At 42.8% G+C, this 13,378-nt stretch overlaps 2 protein-coding genes across 2 annotated transcripts; one reads left to right on the top strand and one right to left on the bottom strand.

Moving 5' to 3' along the window:
• Window positions 1-774: 774 nt before the first annotated feature.
• Window positions 775-7,759, top strand: pcgf6 (polycomb group ring finger 6). The gene is made up of 10 exons (XM_020481663.2): window positions 775-1,447; window positions 1,637-1,736; window positions 1,842-1,938; window positions 3,706-3,761; window positions 3,862-3,921; window positions 4,122-4,242; window positions 4,498-4,525; window positions 4,730-4,828; window positions 6,954-7,040; window positions 7,161-7,759. Exons 1-10 carry the CDS (start codon window positions 1,286-1,288, stop codon window positions 7,209-7,211), a joined length of 861 nt encoding a protein of 286 aa, XP_020337252.1. The 5' UTR covers window positions 775-1,285; the 3' UTR covers window positions 7,212-7,759.
• Window positions 7,760-8,247: 488 nt separating this feature from the next.
• inaa (internexin neuronal intermediate filament protein, alpha a) lies at window positions 8,248-11,497 on the bottom strand. The gene is made up of 3 exons (XM_020481661.2): window positions 10,296-11,497; window positions 9,073-9,197; window positions 8,248-8,889 (listed from the first exon to the last, which is right to left on the bottom strand). The coding sequence occupies exons 1-3, from the start codon at window positions 11,364-11,366 to the stop codon at window positions 8,673-8,675; spliced, it is 1,413 nt and encodes a 470-aa protein (XP_020337250.1). The 5' UTR covers window positions 11,367-11,497; the 3' UTR covers window positions 8,248-8,672.
• Between the last annotated feature and the right edge of the window lie 1,881 nt (window positions 11,498-13,378).

The raw sequence follows: 13,378 nt of genomic DNA, 5'->3' as shown, positions 1-13,378 counted from the left end.
GACAGGAATGCAGGAATGAGAATGCAGGAATGAGAAGGCAGGAATGAGAAGGGAGATGAATGCCTGTGCTGCTCAGACTTGCTGCTGTCAGATTCAGAGATGTCGCACTCAACATGCTCCAGCACAACACTCCCTGAACACTCACACAGTGACTGTGATCTCAAAGCAGACAAGGTAGAGGTAGGAGTTGACACACAGTATATTAAGTGTACATAAACCAGTTTGCATATGATTTGAAGGCTTTAATTGATGAACCACAATCCAAATGGTACCACACACCATAAGGAATAATTACTGTATACATTGAGTCACTGAATCCCTGTTTTAAAATATGAGAGACGCAACAACCAAGTGAAATTCTGAAGCACTTCTATCTGATGGCATATGATATGAAACCATGAGGACTTTGCTGCTTGCGGGGCTGGGTTCTGTGCTCCCTGCTGGCCAGGGTATATTACTGCCATGGAACCATTTATCATGTTTCCCTGTGTCTTGCATGGACAAATTAATAGTTCGATATTTTAAAGGACATTGCTGACGGCACCCGATCCATAAACTTAGATCCATGTATAGCTACCAATAGTAAGCCTATAGGAGATACGTTTGATAAAACTTAAGTAAACCATCAAGTAAAAAATAAACACATTATTTAGTATGTTCTAACCCAGGGCTCTCCAGCTCTATTCCTGGAGAGCTACCCTCCTGCAGGTTTTCACTCCAACCATAATCTAGCACACCCAATACTAATAGTTGGTTGATACACTGAACCAGGTTAGTTACAACTGGGGTTGGAGCGAAAATCTACAAGAACAGGGTTGGAGACCCCTGTTCTAATGATTAATTTATGTAATATTAATTAATATTCATTCATTTGATGCACGATAAGAGAAAGCAACTGTGCTCCATTCTATACGTTCTATTTCTATGGGACTCTGCTCAGCTGGGATTTCATTGGCTAGTTTCACCACCATGGCGCCAACCCGGAAGTTGCTGAAAGTCGAAGGACAACAAAAGTAGCTAGCTAGCAACTGTTACATTTGGTTTTGTTAGTTTAATTTGTGCTAACGTTGAATGGTTAAAATACGTATGTGGTTAATAGGTAGTCAGTTAAGGTAAAGGTAGGACTGTTATCGTTGTGTATTCCTTGAGCTTGCAACCGTAGCCAGCACGCTTGCTAACGTTAGCAACACTGCCCCTCAACGGACAGACCAGGGTCAGGTGAATATCAAATTATTGATTAATTGAAAAATTTATTGGCGTAGAAATCAACACAAATTGCAGTAACATGGAGGACAGGACCAAGGAACTCGAAAGACCAGGTTGCTTGAGTGTCGGTCAGAATTCAGAAGAGGCGACACCAACCGATGGTAGCCGGCAGAACAGCGTTGACAACGATGGCTCTGAAGACCACGATGGGACATCCAATAATGTTGACTCCGAGGATGAGGTACAGTACTGGAGACTTGGGCAATATCTAACGTTAGCGTTTCTTATGTTGCTAGAGTGGCGAGTCATAATATACTGTTATGAATATGGTAACGTTCAGTTACATGGTAGTTACAATGGTTTGTACTCTGTAAATGTGATGCACTGTAATGTGGAATGACATTATGCATGTTTCTGCATCTTTTCACAGCCTGAACTTCCTCTTAATCAATTCTACCCATATATCCGCTGTGCTCTCTGCTGCGGGTTCCTCATCGATGCCACCACCATAACAGAGTGTCTGCACACTTGTGAGATACAATGATTGAGATGAAAATTCCTGAAATATGAATGCAATCACTTCAGTCTCATCACATTAGTCATAACTGCTTCGTTATGCGTTTTCCCTTTCCCAGTTTGTAAAAGCTGCATCGTGAAGCACTTCTTCTACAGCAACAGGTGTCCCAATTGCAGCATTGTGGTCCACCAGACACAACCACTGTACAATATAAGGTAAACATGCCTGCCTCTGATGTCTAAGAGCACCCATGCTCTTGTCTTGTTCAATTGTATCAGAGGTTTTGAATTTGAAGACATCGGTTCATGTTGTTTATGAGAGTTGTTCAAAAAGAGCGATCAAAGGTTGTTTTTCTGCTTGTCCTCATTAGTGTTCTTTTTAAGGTGACATTTCTATGGTTACCCTCCCTGCTGGGGAGTTACCTGGTACACAATGTCCTGGTGTGACGCACAGGTTCTGATATGTCTATCAGTAGATGCCACTTTTATCCATTCCAAGCACACACGCTTGTCTACCGAACCGCTGTGCACAACTCTGCCTTCTGCACAGTCCAAAGAGACACAAATGTACAGATGACTAATATGCAAACTAGCCAAGAATCGTCTGTTCTTTCGACCAATCGATTGGTGGACATTTTAAAACATGTATTTTGACATATATAGACACACCCTATGTTTGAATAAAATCAACTATATCTAGGCCACTGAGCTTGTCTAATGCTTTAAGCACTGTGATTTAAAAATGAAGACAAATTACTAAAGAGAGAGCCAGAGATCAATCCTGTTGCCCCCTGCTACTGGCCTTCGCAGATTCTGCATTATGCTCCTAAAGTTGCCGGTAATAGGCTACACCAGCGGTCGGCAACCTTTACCATTTGAAGTGTCATTTCTACTGATCTGCGTGCCGGTTATGATTTTCACATGCACATTTTTGTGGAAGAGTTTAGTTTATAATAGTCTTCATGTCTCAAAATATAATTTGATTAACCACATTACATCTTAATACAAATGATACAAATCTAAAAGTAACTTCTATTGCCATTGCCAATATGTAAAAATAGCCTACATAAAAGCCAACAAAACTTTGTAGCCCGCAGGTAGAAAATATCCTGATTTAAAAATAAGTATCCTATAAATCACTTTGGCTGCACATGGTCTGTCTGCAAGGAACTTGAAACATTGCATTAACATGGTCAGGCCTGAAGCACCTGAAGAGAGCTGGAAAGATTTTTAAAATAGGCTACGTTGAGGAACTATTGTCATTCTCAATGGATGTAAAGTCAGACTTTGTTTACCTGGTGTTTGAGGTGAGAGAAAAAAAGTTGCTTTGCGGAGCTCTGCAGTCATGGTGAGTTAAGGAAATCAGAAATAGTATCAGATCCCCAAATGGGCACTCTTATAGGTCTACATTGCGCGCAGAACAAGTAGACTAGTCTACTTTTATATGCGGAATCAGGTGCGTGTCCACTCCTACAATGACAACGGTAGGACTGTAATAATATATTGAATGCATTAACAGAAATTACCGTAACCAAACAAACATGGTAGATTAGAAATTATGGGAATTAATGGTAAATGTTGCTATTGGTGATACTGGTGTGCCATCCCGCGGCCTCCACAATGGATTAGTCCCCTCTGACAGGTGTGAATCAGGCAGGTGTTTCGTGTGCCATAATTTGTTTATATATATTTGCCACTGCTCAACTAAAATGAATCTTGGTCGACCAACAGCCAATCGACCAAACAATCGACCAGTCGACTAATTGGGTGCAGCCCTAGTGCAAACTCATTTTAAATGAAAACGTTGCCACGATAAACTGACATTTTCACTGAAACAACGTGTGCAGAAGTCCGCTTTGCAGCAGATAACTATAACTCTCCCATTTGCCCATTATCAATGAATATAGTGATCTATAGGCTAATACTCAGTTATATACAGGTATGTAAATACTTACTGTATGGTGGGTATTTTTACCTCCACAGACCTGACAGACAGTTGCAAGATATTGTTTACAAGATGCTGCCACATCTAGAAGAATGTAAGTATCCACAAGCCTTGCATTTCTCACATTTTCCCATTTCAATCTTTTGTTTGGCAGTTTAAATGAATATTGTTCTTACTCTTCATTTTCTTTGCAGTGGAGAGAGCAAGGATGATAGATTTTTACAAACAGAGAGGACTGGAGGTGCCTAAACCAGGTATAAAATACTTATTTGTTAATTGTTTTTTGGCAGATATGTGATGGATCTTTGTTTATATGAAGGGTTTGCGTATTTGAAGACTGAAGACAGCCTCTACCTCTGGTGTTAGCCATGTGTCAGTCTCTGTCTGTCTCATTGCTGTGTGTGGAGCATTCCCCTAATGCCACTGTAACGCTCGTCTTTCTCTGTGACCTCAGTGGTGGCATCCCCCGCGGTCCCTGTGCTGAAGAACCAGAAGCAGAGGAGGGAGTTGCTGCCCCAGTCTGTCTTCACCATCCCTCCTGAACTGGATGTGTCTCTGCAGCTGGAGTTTGTGGGGTGAGTCTCTCCCTAGCATTAGTATCTTCTATTTGAGGGATATTCAGTAAGAGAGTTTGAAATGTTATTGTTTATGTTTGTCTCTGGTCATTCTTGTCTCCCCAGTAGATGGTGCTGGTGTGCTACAGTTCTTCCATTGAGTGAATAGGCACTAGGGCGAACATTTCAAGTTACGAGATTGATGGTTAACTTTACATAATTGGTTGCAGGGATTAAGAAAATTCTATGTAATGTTGTGTTTTTGTTTTGATCCAGAGCGGAAGAAGGCATTAACAACTATAAGGTAATTACTGCTGACAAGCTCTTTTCTCGAGTTTTAATGACAGTTGTACGAGACTGTTAAAATAAATAACAGTATCAGCGATAATGCTGCTATCCACTATATAGGAATGGTCATACATACACTAATGTTGTGAAATTTAGTTGTTTTAGATATAATGCTCAAATGAATAAGGGATTGAAATCTAACACTGGTGTACCTGGCTAGCCTTTGGAGAGGCGGTACGTGCGAGTGTCGGGAGAAGCCACTGTCCGCCATGTCGAACTTTTCATCAGGAGGAAGATGGAGCTGAGTCCTACCTGCCAGGTCAGTGGGAGGAGTTTCACATTGACTTTACCAGGATGTCTGATTAGGTTATGAACTATTTCTGAAAGGGAAACCTGGCAAGATGCCAGAAAGAGAAAGGCATAATTATGTACATGCGTTATATCTGCTCGTTATGTGAGAGGGCTCTCTGCTTCAAGAAAGAGGCATGTTTAAATGTCATTATGTGTATACCTGTGTGTGAGGAATCCATCTCAATCACATCCCCTGAAATATGCCTTAGTGGACTGCATTGTTGCAATCTAGGGCATCCGGGCTATAAGCAGCTAAGTGAGAGGTCGATGCACCTTAAGCTCACCCAAGGACAGAGAGAGAAGAGTGTTATTTTGTCTAACATGAAAGTGCAGAGTGTAACAACACAACCAGGGAGCAGAGCTACCTGTACATAGCGTGTTTAGCAGTAACACACTTGGACAGGGATTATAGGCTTAGGCTGATTTCTTGGCACTCACCGGCCTCGTCTGGGGAAACATGGGGAGTAAGAGTTGCAGAGGACAGAGGAAGGGGAACTAACCCAGACCTCAGCAGTGGTCTGAGTAGCAGGAGAACAGATTGTAAGCACTATCACAAAAGCATTGATATTGTCCAGAGTTCTGTTAATTTTTATTGAGGTTAGTTCTAAACCAGGGGTGGAACTGTGATTATTCAGGAATACTATTTCTATGTCTTATTGAAATTGATCAGTAGCCTTTTTTCTGTTTTCATTTGCTCATCCCAAACTGCAGCTACCAGTTTCCCCTCAGATATGCCCCCCTCCCCCCATTACATTGGAGTCATTGAGCAGACGCAGTTTTCTAGAGTGACTTACAGGAGCAATTATGGTTACTTGCCTTGCTCGAGGGCACATCGGAGAATTGTTCACATAGTCTGCTCTGGGATTCGAACCAGTAACATTTTGGTTACTGGCCCAACTCTCTTAACTGCTAGGCTACCTGCTGACGACTCCCATGTACAGTTGAAGTCAGAAGTTTACATACACTTAGGTTGGAGTCATTAAAACTCGTTTTTCAACTACTCCACAAATTTCTTGTTAACAAACTATAGTTTTGGCAAGTCGATTAGGACATCTACTTTGTGCATGACACCAGTCATTTTTCTAACAATTGTTTACAGACAGATTATTTCATGTGTAATTCACTGTATCACAATTCCAGTGGGTCAGAAGTTTACATACACTAAGTTGACTGCCTTTAAACAGCCTGGAAAATTCCAGAAAATGATATCATGGCTTTAGAAGCTTCTGACTAATTGACATCATTTGAGTCAATTGGAGGTGTACCTGTGGATGTATTTCAAGGCCGGCCTTCAAACTCTGTGACTCTTTGCTTGACATCATGGGAAAACCAAAAGAAATCAGCCAAGACCTCAGAAAAATATTGTAGACCTCCACAAGTCTGTGTCATCCTTGGGAGCAATTTCCAAACGCCTGAATGTACCACGTTCATCTGTACAAACAATAGTACGCAAGTATAAACACCATGGGACCACGCAGCCGTCATACCGCTCAGGAAGGAGACCTATTCTGTCTCCTAGAGATGAATGTACTTTGGTGTGAAAAGTGCAAATCAATCCCAGAACAACAGCAAAGGACCTTGTGAAGATGCTGGAGGAAACAGGTACAAAAGTATCTATATCCACAGTAAAACGAGTCCTATATCGACATAACCTAAAAGGCCGCTCAGCAAGGAAAAAGCCACTGCTCCAAAACCGCTATAAGAAAGCCAGACTACAGTTTGCAATTGCACATGGGGACAAAGATCGTACTTTTTGGAGAAATGTCCTCTGGTCTGATGAAACAAAAAAATAACTGTTTGGTCATAATGACCATTGTTATGTTTGGAGGAAAAGGGGGAGGCTTGCAAACCAAAGAACACCATCCCAACCATGAAGCACGGGGGTGGCAACATCATGTTGTGGGGGTGCTTTGCTGCAGCAGGGACTGGGCACTTCACAAAACGGAGGGATCAAATGTCAGAAATGGTGAAAAACAGAGTTTAAACTATTTGGTGTATGTAAACTTCCGACTGCAACTGTATGTTATCGCTCAGTGTATCACTCTCATATGATGTCATGCAGTCTGTGGAAATGATATGATGTTGTGGTGCAGGTGGATGTCGTGTGTGGAGACCACCTCCTGGACCGTTACCAGTCGCTGCGAGAGATTCAGGGCTCCCTGGGAGACGATGCTCTACAGGTGGGTCCACTCAAGACCCTATGTACTCCTAGTCACTCTCTCTGGAAATAGCCCTGATATCATTAGCCTCCATTTATGAGTTTGTGTGCTTATTTTTCTTGTATGTGTTTTTATTCCCAGGATGGTATTTTGGTTCTCCACTTTGGACTGGTGCTGCCTGCTCACATGTGAGGGGAAAGTGGGATGGATGTGATCCTGATATTAATGCTGACCTTCAGGGAACCACGGTCTTCATTCTTGTTACTAATGCCTTACAGAATCAAGTCTTCTCCTCTCTGCCTACTTGCCTGACTATTTTCCAGATGCCTTCTTCTGTAAATTGTTATGGTTAGGTTATAGTTTTCAGTCTGAGAGACTGAAGTGATTTCAGAGGGCTCAAAGAGAAAAAGGACCTGTCATGCTACTACTACCAAAATCTCATGTTTTTGAAACACTAGTTATGAGTTAAATGTACACTGTATCTGTAATATGTACTGTTTCCTTATTTTACATCATTTTAGAGCTTTGAATGTTTGTACAGACTGTCTGTACACTCTTAGTGTCACTTCGTCATTGTTTTGAATATTGATTAACCATTCAAGTTTTTCCTGACCAGAGTTTAGAGACACACACAGCTGTTACTTGAAGATAATTCAAACAGGCCTTTTTGATACAACAAGTTGGGTTTTGATACATGCAGTTTCTCAATATTAACACTAATAAAATACTATGCAATATTATATACCCATTGTGTTTTATTGGGCTACATTTTGCATTAGCTGGTGTGGATATGGTAATTATGTGATTCTGATTTCTGGTCACATGTGGATATGCTAAGGATGTTTGTTTTGACCTGTAATATGGCTCTGAAGAAGGAATGTGACTCTAGGGGTGAGGCTTGATCTCTTCAGTGCAGTGTCATACTCTTAGTCACTGAGCTAGGACTAACCCTGAGCTCATGCAGTAGCCAGAGCTTTTCAGAGAGGGACGGAGGTTATGGGAAGTCTTCACTCTGCAGTAACTAAAATGAGAATAACGATGTGTTTGTCTTTAGCAGGTTGTCGGCATTGAAAGGATGATTTTCAAGTTGATCCAAATGCCAAGCCAATTAGCCGTGGAGAGTTAATATCCTCTCTCAGCTCAGTGTGTGGCCTGGATCTTTATCAAACCTATTTGCATCCTTCCCGCTCTGCTCGACTCGGTGGGGGATCTGAGGGAGCAGTGAAAAGACTTCTCAGTCATTTATTGACAATGTTCAATAAATAGGTTACAGTACATTTTTAATGGCTTCATCATCAGCCCCAACTCACAAAATTATTAGCCATGTACTGTATTTGCATGGCATGACAACGAATGACAGAAGAGTTGGCTAAAACACATACAGATCAGGCAACCAGGCTACAAAAATACATACATTTTGTTAAAATATTCAATTTGTTTAAATTACAAAATTATCACTCCTTTCAACTACCTACCTACCTTCCATATCATATTACTAACAAAGACTATCTCGAATTCCACTATTTTAATTGAAACTGGAGAGTGTAGCAGTGCTCAGCTGCACATAATGCATCCCAGTAATAATGTAAGATATACAGTACATTTGCTCTGTGCCTTTAGATAACTGGCTTGCAAGCTCTAAATTTATGTTGTCTAGTTGTTTGAGTTGATATCTGCTTCATCGCTCTTCTCCACTTTTTCCTCAGTGATCTCCTTGAAGCCATCTTTCTGAGCAGCCTCTTTCTCCTTATTGGTACTCCGTGCATAGCTTGAGGCACGTGGCTGGTATCCAAAGTGACTGGTGCCATGGTTTGAGGCGCCAAATAATATTCCTGTGCTAAAGTGAGTTTCCTCTCCCTCCAGCAGTTTTCTGAGGGTCAAACACAGGTCAAAAAGTATTTTGTCAATACATTTATAGCTGAGAGTCATTAGTGACTAACATATTGTAACATTATTTTTGAAAGTATGGAGGGCAAGGGTATATTCCCATAATGGGAATCACTAAGACTTTGCTAACAGACCCTGGTCACAGGTCCTGGTAGACTTAAATTACCTGTAGGCAGCTATTTCAATGTCCAGAGCCATTTTGACATTGAGCAAATCCTGGTACTCTCGAAGATGCTGAGCCATGTCATTCTTGATGTTCCGCAAATCATTGTCCAGGTGCCCAATGGTATCCTGTTTAGGTGAAAGGAAGAAACAAATTAGACCATAACATCTCCATTGCACAAGGCCTCTCAGTACTGAATGTCATTACATGGACCAATGAAAAAAACTTAGTCCAGGTGGGAATACTTAATCTATATCCTTTCCTTGAGCCCTACTCTTTGTTTAATCTGAATTTCTAGGTAACCATATGCATTGAATTATCTATAAGGACACAGTAGCCTAGTAAAGTATTCGCTCGTGGGTGGCAAGGAAGAGTATTTGAACGCTTGCGCAAGAGGTCATAAACGGATGACCACTAATCCGATTTAGGGTAGTATAAATACACGGGGTTCGTTCAGTATAATGCACTGCATTTGGTGAGTACTCTACGGGGTTGAAGCTAGGTTCGTAGACTACTCTGACGTCGACGGGCCGTTATGTTTCCTGTCATGTCAAGCAGCGTGATAGTGATACACTGAGGGGAGGGGAGGGGGGGCACCTGCACCCCTGCCCAGTCATGAAATCCATAGATTTGGGCCTAATACATTTATTTCAATTGACTGATTTACTTATATGAACTGTAACTCATTCAAATCTTTGAAATTGTTGCATGTTGCGTTTATATTTTTGTTCAGTATATATGATGAACACATGACATCACGTCACACGAGCCCCCGCGGGCTCTCATGGTCAGTCTTATAAGACTTTCTCAGCTGGACAGGACACGACATCCAGCTGTGATGATTCAAGCAGACGTTTACTGTTGCTGATATCTGTTAGAAATCCTCTTTATTTGGAGAGCTCGTGTGCGATCCTGCCACTTCGTGCGGTTGCAAATTTAGAGCATTTCAGAACCATGGACAGGGAAGGTTGACTTCCAGATGTGTTATCCCAGAACATACAACAGTCTCAAAATAATAACAATGTTTTAAGATGCAAAGACGGCTACCCATTGCAATATAAATCATGCATTGAAATGTGTTTATTTACAAATCATTTGCGTAATCTTACTTTTCCATCATGCGTACACACATGTTCTCACTTCCCCAACACAGGCGCACCTGTGCAAGGAGGGGTGCGTGTATGTGTGAGGAAGAGAGCTGTCAAGTGCAAACAAACGTATTTTACCTGCAAACCTGCGATTTCAAGATTGTGTCCATCTTCTGTCTCTCGAATCTGCCGTTCCAAAGACTCATTGATGCCATGTAGGGTCTCCAACTCAATTGTCTTGGACTGCAGTTGTCTCCTGAATTCGTTGATCTCCTCCCTGCTGGCCCGCATTGCCTCATTGCTCCTGGTGGCCTGCTCGTTGAGATTGGCAAACTTGGATTTATACCACTCTTCCGCGGAGTGCAGGTTCTTAGAAGCCAGAGTTTCGTACTGATTGCGGATCTCTTTCAGAGCCGAAGTGAGGTCGGGTTTGGCCAGCTCTACCTCGACTGACACATGAGCTGCCTGGACCATACCGCTCAGTTCGGCCACCTCCTCGTCGTGGACCTTCCTCAGGAAGGATATCTCATCCAGGAGGCCCTCCACTTTGCGCTCTAGATCCAGCCGCGCAATGGTGGCGTCATCCACGTCCTTTTTGAACGACCGCAGGGTCTGCTCAGCCTCCTCGCGCGCCCTTATCTCCTCCTCATATTTGGCCCTAAGCTTGTGCAGGTCTTCTTCTAAGTTGTCCCTATCGATGAGAATGTGTGCTTTCTCGCTGCTGATCTCCTCCACTTGCGCGCGAAGCTCGCGCATCTCCTGCTGGTATAGGTCCGCGATGCGGGATGGCTCGTGCTGCCTCTGGCGCAGGGTCACCAGCTCCGTCTCCAAGACTTTGTTCTGCTGCTCCAGGGTACGCACTTTCTCGATGAACATGGCGAAGCGGTCATTGAGACCCTGCAGTTGTTCCTTCTCATTGGTTCGGGTGACTTTCAACTCATTGCTGAGGACGGAGGATTGAGTCAATTCGAGGCTGTCACCTGGCACCGTCGAAAAGGAAGAAGACTGACCGGTCCTTCTGTAGTAGCCCAGCGATGACGCACTACTGCGGGGGAGAGACACCGCAGACCTGTAACTGGTGGAGGACACAGAACTGCGGGAGGAGGCGGAAGGACTACTCATACGAGAGGTTGAGGGTGAGAAACGAGGAGCGTCCCTGTAGATCTTTCGGTAGGATGACGAGGTATAGTGGTCAGATCCGTAGTTCATCTTTGCGGTTGGCAAGAAAGAGAGGCTTTGGAAAACTTTGTCTGCAGTGCTTATATAGGTTTAGGCAGACCGACCCAATACACACGGAGTTTTACATTATCCTCATAACATAAGCGCATGAAGGACGATTTTCGAAAACGAATCTATTTGAATAAAACGTTAATAGGCCTAGACTAAAATATATATTTGAAATACATTGATATTTTCTACTATTTTTAGGTGAAGGCTGTTCCTTTTCCCGAGCATCGATGGAACTGTCCACTTGGTGTAGTGCTGATGTCAGAGGATTTGTAACTAATCGCGCAGGTGTGAGCTGCTGCAGCCTGCGGAACTAGACATCTGTGGGCTCTATAAACGATATGGACAACTCGTTCGGCTCAGCTATGTTTTACATCACTGATTCTGGTCGTGCGTAATGACGCTGTAGCACAATTGAATTGCCCCACAAATATGAATTCCCCGGTACATCACCATGCATGCACCTCATGACACCGGCAGATGGAGACGTAGCCTTATATTTAACCTTTTCAATGGGATTCTAAATGTGATATGTTTACATTGGAAGGGAAATAGTTGTGCTGCAGCCGAATAGCAGTGTTTTTACGCACAGTCTGCCCACTTTCCCTCTTTTGCACAGACTGTTCATATCTTATGCAACCGTGAGATCCTGTCATTGGCATCAAGTTGATCGGTTTGCGGACGACACAACAGTGGTAGGCTTGATTACCAACAACGACGAGACGGCCTACAGGGAGGAGGTGAGGGCTCTCGGAGTGTGGTGTCAGGAAAATAACCTCACACTCAACGTCAACAAAACTAAGGAGATGATTGTGGACTTCAGGAAACAGCAGAGGGAACACCCCCCTATCCACATCGATGGAACAGTAGTGGAGAGGGTAGCAAGTTTTAAGTTCCTCGGCATACACATCACAGACAAACTAAATTGGTCCACCCACACAGACAGCATCGTGAAGAAGGCGCAGCAGCGCCTCTTCAACCTCAGGAGGCTGAAGAAATTTGGCTTGTCACCAAAAGCACTCACAAACTTCTACAGATGCACAATCGAGCGCATCCTGGCGGGCTGTATCACCGCCTGGTACGGCAACTGCTCCGCCCACAACCGTAAGGCTCTCCAGAGGGTAGTGAGGTCTGCACAACGCATCACCGGGGGCAAACTACCTGCCCTCCAGGACACCTACACCACCCGATGTTACAGGAAGGCCATAAAGATCATCAAGGACAACAACCACCCGAGCCACTGCCTGTTCACCCCGCTATCATCCAGAAGGCGAGGTCAGTACAGGTGCATCAAAGCTGGGACCGAGAGACTGAAAAACAGCTTCTATCTCAAGGCCATCAGACTGTTAAACAGCCACCACTAACATTGAGTGGCTGCTGCCAACACACTGACTCAACTCCAGCCACTTTAATAATGGGAATTGATGGGAAATTATGTAAAATATATCACTAGCCACTTTAAACAATGCTACCTAATATAATGTTTACATACCCTACATTATTCATCTCATATGTATACGTATATACTGTACTCTATATCATCTACTGCATCTTTATGTAATACATGTATCACTAGCCACTTTACCTATGCCACTTTGTTTACATACTCATCTCATATGTATATACTGTACTCGATACCATCTACTGTATCTTGCCTATGCCGCTCTGTACCATCACTCATTCATATATCTTTATGTACATATTCTTTATCCCCTTACACTTGTGTGTATAAGACAGTAGTTTTGAAATTGTTAGTTAGATTACTTGTTGGTTATTACTGCATTGTCAGAACTAGAAGCACAAGCATTTCGCTACACTCGCATTAACATCTGCTAACCATGTGTATGTGACAAATAAAATTTGATTTGATTTTGATCTGTAAACTCTGATCTGAATGGGGAGAGGTCAGATAGACCTTCAATGACGCATACAAATAAGAATGTTCCAGTATGCCTATTATTATAACATCTGTATATGGACTGTTCATTCTATGT

This window comes from Oncorhynchus kisutch, linkage group LG4 (assembly GCF_002021735.2).
Source record: "Oncorhynchus kisutch isolate 150728-3 linkage group LG4, Okis_V2, whole genome shotgun sequence".
Classification (NCBI taxonomy): Eukaryota; Metazoa; Chordata; class Actinopteri; order Salmoniformes; family Salmonidae; genus Oncorhynchus; species Oncorhynchus kisutch.
The sequence above is the reverse complement of the archived record's forward strand: the minus strand, read 5'-3'. Positions and strand labels throughout refer to the sequence as shown.

Coding starts and splice junctions, on each gene's coding strand:
- pcgf6 (XM_020481663.2), top strand. CDS start 1,286: ATGGAGGACAGGACCAAGGAACTCGAAAGACCAGGTTGCTTGAGTGTC. Junction 3,762..3,861: donor GCTGCCACATCTAGAAGAAT/GTAAGTATCCAC, acceptor TTTTCTTTGCAG/TGGAGAGAGCAAGGATGATA. Junction 7,041..7,160: donor TGGGAGACGATGCTCTACAG/GTGGGTCCACTC, acceptor TTTTATTCCCAG/GATGGTATTTTGGTTCTCCA.
- inaa (XM_020481661.2), bottom strand. CDS start 11,366: ATGAACTACGGATCTGACCACTATACCTCGTCATCCTACCGAAAGATC. Junction 9,198..10,295: donor TTGAAATCGCAGGTTTGCAG/GTAAAATACGTT, acceptor TCACCTAAACAG/GATACCATTGGGCACCTGGA. Junction 8,890..9,072: donor ATTGAAATAGCTGCCTACAG/GTAATTTAAGTC, acceptor TTTGACCCTCAG/AAAACTGCTGGAGGGAGAGG.